Below are 10,426 nucleotides of genomic sequence, written 5' to 3'. Positions count from 1 at the left end.
AATAATAATAATAGTAATAGTAATAATGAGAAGAGGAAGAGGAAGAGGAAGAGGAAGAAGGAAGGAAGAAGAAGGAAGGAAGAAGAAGAAGGAAGGAAGAAGAAGGAAGAAGGAAGAAGGAAGGAAGAAGAAGGAAGGAAGAAGAAGGAAGAAGGAAGAAGGAAGAAGAGGAAGAGGAAGAGGAAGAGGAAGAGGAAGAGGAAAAAGAAGTGAAAGAGAAAGAGGAAGAGAAAGAGAAAGAGAAAGAGAAAGAGGAAGAGGAAGAGGAAGAGGAAGAGGAAGAGGAAGAGGAAGAGGAAGAAGAAGAAGAAGAAGAAGAAGAAGAAGAATTATTTTATTTTCAGAATTATAGTAAGTGAATATGGGGGAATATCCAATTTAGAAAAAACAGCTTAAAAGATAACATGATAAAAGTAATTAGATTAAAACATTGACTGGATTTGCTTCTATAAAAGGGCAGAATAGATTCATGACTGACAACTTTAGCGCATTGCTTCAGTAAGGAATCAACTTTCCTTACTTACAAAGCATAGACTCATGCTCCATAAAGATCTATGATGGGACAAGAAAGATTACAATCTAAATCTCTACGAAATTCCTTTAGGAAAAGCAGTCGTCGATGATTCCCATGCGCAGAGGCCGTTTTCTACTGAGGAAGCTATAAACTTATAAACTGTCAAATTACAAAAGTGAACAAAAACAATAATTGATAATTAAGTGATTTGAAAATAAGAATCATCCAAATAAATGCACAGTAATTTAGGTCTTATACGATGAATTTGCAGCAAATGATTAAAAATGTATAACGCTATTAAACATAGTTTATAAACAATAATATAAACAGGGTCTTTCATTATTGAAAGGTCATTGTTGGCAGTTCTTTGTGGGGGTATTATGAACGTTATTTATAGCATGGATTTATCACACTCAAGGTCTGAGCGATGGACTGTGGTATACCAAGAAAGCAGCGCATATGGATAGATCTAACAGCGGACAGCTAAGAGGGTCGTGTGTAGACCCGGGCAGGGAGTCCTTGTCCTCAGGGGAGATCACTCCTCTCACAGACGCCTGCTACTTTGAGGAGGCGAGTGCAAGTGAGAAATGTTCACGGCGCAGCACTCCCCTCACGCCACAGGAGTTCGATCTGTTGTCTGACTCTAACCCTTTTAAGCAAGACATCGCTGAGAAATACGGCTTGGGGTACCCCGGAATAACTACAAGAAGTCAAGGACAGAACGGAGGTGGCAGAAGCTCAAGAGGATCTAGAGGGTCTAGAGGATCCCTGTTCGATTCCCAATTGTCACCTGAACTCAAGAAGGATGTGATCACACCTATAAGTCAGAACGTATCCCCTATATCAGCAGAGGGTAGAGAAGTCTCTTCTTTCCTTGGCTTTGAGGATGATTTCAGCGCGATAGCTCTTAGAAAAGGAGAAGGTGAGACTGGAGCTGACGTCGTGTCAGGGAAAGAGAAGAAGCTTGTCAATAAATTTGACTATGTCTCTGAGCGTGAAGACAGTTCAAGTGCAGTATGGCCAGGCAAAGAGAAGTCAGAAGAACATGTAGATCGGGACGTGCCTGCTGCTACAGGACCTTTGAGACCTTTCCTTCAGCATCAATTGCATTTGGAAATTTCTAAAGACGAGACAGGTGATGAAAGAGTTCGTCACGGCAAAGTAGGGCAAACAGAAAAGCCCGGAGAAGCGAGAGGCGTGCCAAAGCTAATCCGTGAACAAAGTATCGATAAAGGTGAAGAAGCAGCACGCGCACACCTGACAAAAGTCAAAGCTGTGACTCAGAGTTCTTGGATTTTGGAGAGTAAGGAAGAACTAAACAGGAGTCCACCTGGCATAAGCTGCGACAGAGATAATACCTCACAGACCAGCGAAGGCTGGAGAGGAAAGTCAGACGTTGACGACTCAAGCAACGACGACCCGTATTGTGCCATCCGAAGTGAAGACTTACAACGAAGACATGGCTATTCTAAGTTCGACTTAAGCAGGAAGGCATGGTCAGATGGTCAGTATAGCCACACATCAGGGGGGAATACGGATGTGGACGCATCACTGGACATCCACAAACTGTCGACACAAAGTTTTGAAGTCGCTGAGTTAGCTCAGAGAAGCAAAGAGAATATTTCAGAGAAACATCAAGCAGAGGACAACGATTGGGCCAGAGCAGGCCGTGACGCCGATGGCGGCGGTAGGCGAGATGGGGGACTAAAACTAATCAACAGTGAGACCTTTGATGTTGAAGAAAGTAATTTACATGACAAATCAACAAAAGAAAGATCTAGAGAAAAACTCGGGTCAGACAATCCTGAAGCTAACCCTTTTTCAGATTTTTTGAACAGCAAACAAGCACCTTGTGAGGACGTGTCAGAAATAAAGCCTATCAACAACGATGTAACGCCCGAATGGCATAGGACGGTCCGAGTTCAAACTCAAGCCTCTAGTGACAGTATTTCTCTGAACAAGTCCCCTGAAGCGAATCCGAAACCTTGGAGCTCTGCGAATGAGAGCGTTGACATCTGTCAGAAAGAAGAAGCTCTGTCATCTGGTCCGAATACCGAGGACAACAATTGGGATGAAATAAAACCGTCTTTAAACATCAACGTAACTCAGGGAAATTTGCCTAGAGAGGAGAAAGGTTTGGAAGAAGAGGATACGCTTAAATCGTCTTTCTATAAGGTGTTCAGCGCTACAGTGGAAGACATGGAGGAGGGTGAGAACAAAGGGTTCAAGGACGACGGTGAGGACCACACAACAACAGACGCAGATTCGAACCATTCAGTCGCTATTGACTCGATAGAATCGGACATTTCTAAAGACATTCTATTCCAGGTCAAGATGAATGGGGACGGGACAGACGCAGACACGAGCAGTATATCCCGCGAGTCCATGAAGGTCAATCTGTCTCAGGAAAGCTCCTCGACTGACCAACAAGATGACCTCACATCATGTGACTTACTTCCAGGCTCAGGACTGACCACATGTGGGCAGCTCCGTGCGTTTGACCTGATGGTACCGCTAGATCCCCTGACTGAGAGCATCTCCGCAGAGTCCATTGTCGTCAATGTATCCAACGAAAGTCTAAATTCCACCTACTCCGGAAAATCGAATCAAGAAAACCAAACTAAACATCCCGGGAAACCAACGAGGAGTAATTTGTCCATCGACCTGAGACGAAGAAACATGCTAGATCCGTCAAGAAGAAGTTCACTTCCACTAGACACTCAGGGTCAATCCTCAGGTCGACCAAAACTGCCCCTTGTGTCAACTCACTCGCTGGACATGAACAGTGATCCAGGGAGACGACTGTCACTCAATAACGACATTCCTACCACAGAAGAAATCACAACTTTCAAGACTTCCCAGACGAAATTGGCCTTCGAAGGAAGTTCCCAGTCTTCCCTTTCCACCTTCAAGTCTTTTGGTCGCACAAATCCTCCCCCTGGGGATCAGAGACAAGAAACACCCTCTTCTGCTGCTGACCAGAATGCCAAACGTTCAAATCTTGAGCGTCAACCGATCGAATCTTGCGATTCCACAAAGAATGCGGATGCGTTGCCAAAAACAGCAGCGCTGTTGGAAAGTTCTGTAAAACTGCCGGCTACATCTTCTTCGAACACACAAAAGCGAGCAAATACGTCCTTTGCTGATTTGGCGTTGCAACTTACACAAAAACCGAAAACAGGGTCAAATGCTGTTGGCACTGAACCGCCAGTTCCTGGTGCTTCCACAGATGTTCTTAAAACCAAACCGGGTTCTCAGTTTGTGAAGACTGTTCTCGCTGCTGCTGCTGCTGCTGCTGCGGCGTCAAATGAGAAGAGAATTGATGACGAGGAAAAATCAAAGGAAACATCTGACGTCCTTAAAGATGATGGGTCTCTACCAGAGCCAGAGCAACACAGTGTGGGTTACCCCCCGTCAAAAGGTTTTGACGAGGATTCTAAAGACCCTGCTCTCACAGCTAACATATCGGAGCCCCCGGATATTGTGCCAAATGAAGTGACGTATTCAGAACCACAGAAACCCGCTACGGCGGCCAAGAGTGAAAAATTGCCAATGCCGAGAAGTGTTTCAGAAGTACTTGAGAGAATGCAACACGAGGAAGGCAATGTCTTCATGACCCACGATTATGAAGAAATGAATTTCATGACAGAACACCAAGGACCATCTGATGAAAGTAAGCCTTCTGAGAAGGATGACGCCATAGGCAAAAGTACTGTTGACCGAAACGTCAACAGTGGGGTGTCAGAAGATTTGAACAAGGATAAGAGTGAAGAGACTCTAGAAACGAGAGGGGCCAGAGGTGACAGCACTGACAGTGATGGTGGAGACATCGACTCTATCGTCAACGAGTTCAAGCAGCAAGGGAGCAGCGACGAGGGTGACATCGATGAGCTGGTAAAGGAGTTCAAGGATACAGAGCCTCAGACTGGGGATGGGGAGGGTCAGGATAACAAGCCACAACGTCACGGTATCGCCTTCACCAAATTTGGAAAAGTTCTGAAGAAAATGCAGACAGTAACAAAGTACATGTCGAAACCGAAAGGAGACCTGCAAAAGGAGGGTGCCACTGACAATGTCCGGGAGGCTCCTGAGTCAAGACGAGGAAGCGTGTTCCGGCCACGTGCTCACTCTCAGGATCACACGTTTCTGACAGAGAGGAGTCAAACAGCACCTGAATCTGACCCAGACAACGCCTTTGATCTGCTAAGCAAGGCGGCTGAAGTCTTCAAAGAGCAAACTGTGAAGAAGAAAGCAAAGCCTGTATTTCCTTTCCGGAGGACCAGAACTGAAGCTGAGCCTCACTTGGAAGACGATAATGATGAGGACACAGAGGAATACGATCTTGTGTCCAAAGCTGCTAAACTCTTTAAAGGTTACAAACTGAAAAAGTCGACAGAAGAGAGCAGTAGCTCTGACAGGACGGACTCCAAAGATGGTAGTGGGGAGAAGCCAGATTCTGCCGTCACGGGAGTGACCAGTGTGGAAGCCCCAGTTGAAGCTGTAGAAGACACGAGTAACCAGATAATACAGTCCCAAGCTATGACTGGGGAGCAACCTGTTTGCAATGTAGAATGTCCAAACGGGGAGCACGTGAATACGACAGAGGTAGATGGAAAGGTACCGCAACTGTCTTCGCCAGAAACTGAACAACCAAGTGACTCCCGACTCGATAAAAGTGAAATCCAAACATCTATTCTGAACTCTGAACTACTAAAAGAAGCTTGTGTCGAAATGCCGGTAATCAATTTACAGGGAGACGAAATTCAAAGTAAACCGAACGGCGAGGAGGATGTAAGAAGAAATTATTATGAGGAAAACCCTGAGATGGCAGCATCTGGAGAAGACTTCACTACTGAGACCAAACAGATGTTCTCGATCTCTGACAGCGGGTGTGGCTCAGAACTGGACAATATGTCCACAGCCACCGACAACATGGCGTCGGAGGTCGAGCACACTTCGGACATGGCCAGGAGCGACGCGATGAGCGAAGTTCATGAAGAAGGTGGTGATGACCTCTATCAGATAAATGAACGGCCAGTGGAGCCTACAGGTCTGAGTGAACCACCTGAACAGAGCATGAGAGAGGAAGACTTCCCCGTCAAATCCGACACAGTCATTGAAAATCTCTGTTCTAGAACTGTCGATGAAGCTGCAGCGGAGACACATGCCAGCAAAAATGAGACTGATAATGATAGAGGAGATGTTTCAAAAAGCCCGGAGACTGTAGGAAAGTGCGCCGACAAACCATGTGACCTCGTCTTGAGCACTGGATACGAGAACGGGAAGACTGCTAGGGAGGAACAGCCAGCAGCGACTAGAAGTGCTGGTGGAACATTTGTTAAAGATGATAGAGAGAAGACGCAAGAGAAATTGGAGGAAATTGCTCTGGAGTTGTCGGCGGTGGAAAAAGCTGGATACGCGGAAGCATCAGCAAAGGCAAAAGCCGAAACGGGTTCCGAAACCAGATCTGATTATGTGAGACTGTCATCTGACCTCACTGAAACCACAGACGCTCAAAGTCTGATGGTCAATTTTCCTGACTCGCCAGACAACGGTATGAGCCTGGACGGGGACAATCCGTTCTCCCTTTGCTGCGGCAGAAATCTGAAGAAAGTTCACTTGAACTGCACGGCCATGATGAAAAAACCAGAGCGGCGTCCTTCTGCCGTCATCATCGCCAACAAGCGCTGTGTCATGACGGACGAGGAAAGACTCGGGGTGTTTCCGGCACTCCCCAAACAGAAAGGAGAGGAACAGCCAGCCACGAGTGACGACATGACACGCAACGAAGTTGTTCAGTCGTCAGATCGGGAGACAGAGCCACGACGGCTGTCGGTGAAAGATCATGAAAGAAATAGAAACTTTGCTGGGAGCAGAGAGGAGCTGGTAGAGAGAGAGAAAAATGTGGATGGAAAAGATAGTCCTGTCGTATATCAGGATAAGGAAAAGCAACAGAATAACGGGAAAGGAGAAAGCAAAGAAGATACGAAGAGGGAAAGGAAGACGAGGGTAGAGAAGAGAAGATCAATGATTGACGAACATGAAGCTGATAAAGAATCGGTTAATATTTATGATACGGTTTTGAATGAACTGGCAGTAAAACAAGGCCGGACATCTACTTGCAGTGACGATTCAACGAGTGATATACCAGCAAAAGAATCTGAAGCCAAGATGAAGCGTTATGGTAGGATAATGAGCGAGTCTGACATTGATCCAACTTTGGGACAAGCTATTGAAACAGCCAAAAATGCTAAAGAAGAGGAGGGGGGGAAGGGCTCCACTTCTCCCACAGAGACATGCAAAGAGGTAGGCAAAGAGATAAGTAAAGTAGTAGATATAGAAGATCCGTCTGTAAACACTCCTGACACACAAGAATCTCCCCCATACGACACGGTTCCCAACGCACTGATGCAAGAGTCTATGGACACGTACGACAACTTTTACCCCAGCACAGCTCCACCTGTCCCGGAGCGAAAATACAGACTTCGCTCGGATTCTCAGCCGCCTGCATCTCCTCTCCATCCCACCATCACCACCTCAAGTCTAGACAGTATCGTTTCTGACAGCGCCACGTACCTCTACTCTCAAACCCAGAGCCGCCGCCACCCTTCTGGCAGTAAATGGGTCAGCTCTACCCCCCACCTGCCCACGACGGAGATGGCAGACAGAGGCACCCCCCGTACTGGATCTTTCCCATGCCTACCCAGGACGGAAGCAGAGGCTTCCAGCCGCTATCAAGCCCACCACGCGACGTCCACCACGAGTCTGGGGTCAGACTCCATCAACTGGGGAAATTACGCAAAGATTGATGACGTCAACGACAGGGCATCCTACGATTCGGAGAGTTCCACATCCGGTCTAGTAATCCCAGGTGCGGGAAGGGCCTCCACTTTGAGCGACGTCTCGGATGCGTACATTTTTGGGGAATACTCCACTGTCAAAGATGACGTGTCCTTGACTGGAGAACGCGGCGGGGTCATCAAGCCTCTGGACAGACAGCACCAGTCACGAGAACAAGCTTTCCGCTTCCGACACTTCCCGGCGGCGACGGAGGAGTCCCATTACGTCAATGTCAGTGCTGTGACGTCACAGCCGGTTTCTTCCGGTCACGTGCTGCTGGGCGCAAACAACGATGTGCGGAGAGAAACAGCGGCAGGGTTCGAGCATTACGCAACTATAGATCACCCACCGGGTGACGTCATGCAGTCCAAATCTGTACAGTTCCCCACACCACCCATGCCTGGACGTGTTATCAAGGTCAACTGTGCCTCACAGACAAGTACGGAATCCTTGCCTGGTCTTGTTCGAGACGACGCCTCTGATATCCTCGAAGGTCTTCCAGTGTTCGAATACACGCTGGGTGCTGGTCAGAGTGGGTATGGGACCTTGGATAGAGACGTGGTAGATGCCAGGGGTTACGGTCAGTATCCGGATACTCATCGCCCTGATCTAACACGACAGACATCCTCGTTGGACCGGCGGTATCGCGCACACAGTGGGTCATCAGTGGAAAGAGACACTCCACGTAAAAAACCCACACGCGTGACCTTCTCTAGGGATGAAGTCCTCACTGAGGTCATCCAGGGCATTCAGCAAAGCGAGACAGCGGTGGAGGGGGACAACACCGTACCTGCGGATGGGCGGGGCTTGCGAGACATGGCCACGTCAACTCTGTCTTCACTAGGGGGCGGGGTCAAGGAGATAGCCCGGATCTTTCACGTTCCGTTCCAGTGCTGTACAAGAAAGAAAGTAAAGCAGCCAAAGGTAAGAGAGGCAACTCGGTGTTAGATACTGCATGGTTTTTAGTTCACTTTCAAGTTCTGAGGAATTCTGTACATCAAAAAGCTGAATACAGAGATCTCTGTGGTTCTCTCTGACTATTATTTTGATTCTAGTTTTCTTTATAGATCTGAGTGTGAATCTTCGTTGTATGTTTGAGTTCGTCTTTTGTTGAGTTAGTTTGTACATGTATTCTGAATTATTGTCACATAATATTTTATCTTACTATATTTAGCATACCTTCAGTAACAAATTACAAAGAAATAAAGTATCTATTTGTTGTTGTAATTCTTTGGTTTTTCTCTTATTGTGCTCAGTGTTGTTTTAATTTTGTTTGATTGTTCTTAATTAGTCCACCTAATATTTGGACAACACCACTTTCAAAGTATTGAGAAATTAGTTTGCTTATTTACATTCTAATTGTTTATGGAGATAATCATTTTCAATGCGCCTACGAGTGTCTAAGATACTTGCGAACCTTAGGTTTTATTGACATTTATAACAAGTCTACTCTCTCTCTCTCTCTCTCTCACTCCCTCTCTCTCTCTCTCTCTCTCTCTCTCTCTCTCTCTCTCTCTCTCTCTCTCTCTCTCTCTCTCTTCCACATTTTGTTATTGTGTGGAGAAGCAACACGCAGTAGAAAAGAAAGAGTAAATAAACGATGGCAACAAAGTAATTATGATTTGTTTGAAGAAGGTGTAAATCAGAAACAGGACATAGAGAAGGCATATAAGAGTTTAGAATCTACCTCATCTCAAATGAGTTACACCCTTATCGACACAATTTTGACATTTCGGAGGTGGACAGCTTCCACTCTGCCTGTCCCAGGGACACAGGGCTCAGCTGAATAGGGCGTTATCATCTTACCTGAAAGTCGGAGACAGTCAAGAAAATGCTTTTTTTTTACCACCAGAGTATCGAACTTAACTCTTTTGCGTGTAAAAACAAAGAGTATAACATTTACACTACCTGTATGCACACATACTCATACGCACGCACACGTACACACACGTACACACACACACACCCAGGCACACCCACACACACACACACACACCCAGGCACACACATACACACACACACACACACGCACACAGACACACACACACACACACACACACACACACTATATTATATACACACATTAGACTCTGAGTGTATACATTTAATTTGTGTAAATTTGTATGTATGTGTGTATTTATCTCTGTGTGGGCATTTTTGTGTTTTGTAAATGTATGTGGGTGCGGTGGCGGAGCGGTTGGTGTGCTCGTCTCCGAAGCGAAAAGTCCGGGTTCGAGCCTCGGTTCGGACACGGATTTTGTTCGCCCCCTCCTGCCCACCCTGAAGTAATGGGTATCTGACTTCGAGTTGTGAAAGTAAACTAACTAATGTGGGAGTGCACGAGCGAATGAATTCAAGTGTGACGAATAGTTGTGAGTTTGAAGTTGTATTTATATATATGTGTGTGTTTATGTGTGTTAAACAACCTCAAAGGATATGACTCAGCACTTTGCAAAGGCAAAAGAAGAAAAACCAAGAATAACAGAAACAGAGAAAAATTGAACAAGCTATCTAAACTCAATCGTAGAGTGGAGTAAAACAATTGTATACTTAAAGAGTGCAAATACCATCCTACTAATAACTGTAGCACGCAACAAGTGCAATCAAATATCCAACCTTTTTGATGATAAAACAAGAAAGGGCTCATGCGTGTGCTAGGCTCAAATTATGCAGGGCCAATGCGGTTATTACCACAGGCTGTATTGCTATTATTTCGTTGGCAATGGCACCCTTGCTGCAAATAAGAAACATATTCTATTGATGGCCCTCCCTGAGGCACAGAAAGGCTGGTCAGAGAAATTCACTTACTCTGCATACCCCGGAAGCTACCGTCATCGATCCTATTTTGCTTCCTGTAATTTGATTGGCTGACAGAATCTCAAGGGGTGTTCGTGGGAGACCTCCCAACCCTTCGGAGTATGACGAATGAGGTCGGGTTTCTCGACGATTTCGGATATGTCTCTAAAAGTATACACCCATATTTCTGGCTAGAGGTATTAAATGTGTGGCGTGTTAGCAGTAGAAAGACGCCTGCTGTCCAGTGAGTGTGTGAGAGAGAGAGAGAGAGAGAGA

At 46.1% G+C, this 10,426-nt stretch overlaps 1 protein-coding gene across 2 annotated transcripts in view; it reads left to right on the top strand.

Moving 5' to 3' along the window:
- LOC101854584 (microtubule-associated protein futsch) overlaps positions 1 to 10,426 on the top strand; it is a 189,467-nt gene that overhangs the window by 47,322 nt on the left and 131,719 nt on the right. The window contains exon 2 of one of the 2 annotated variants that reach the window (XM_005102252.3): positions 933 to 8,278. In XM_005102252.3, coding sequence (XP_005102309.1) covers positions 974 to 8,278 — 7,305 coding nt within the window. In that variant the 5' untranslated portion in view covers positions 933 to 973. Of the gene's footprint in view, positions 1 to 932; positions 8,582 to 10,426 lie in introns of those variants that run through there. The other variant, XM_035970767.1, reaches the window with a different exon arrangement.

Source organism: Aplysia californica, unplaced genomic scaffold, assembly GCF_000002075.1.
Source record: "Aplysia californica isolate F4 #8 unplaced genomic scaffold, AplCal3.0 scaffold00318, whole genome shotgun sequence".
NCBI lineage: Eukaryota > Metazoa > Mollusca > Gastropoda > Aplysiida > Aplysiidae > Aplysia > Aplysia californica.
The sequence above is the reverse complement of the archived record's forward strand: the minus strand, read 5'-3'. Positions and strand labels throughout refer to the sequence as shown.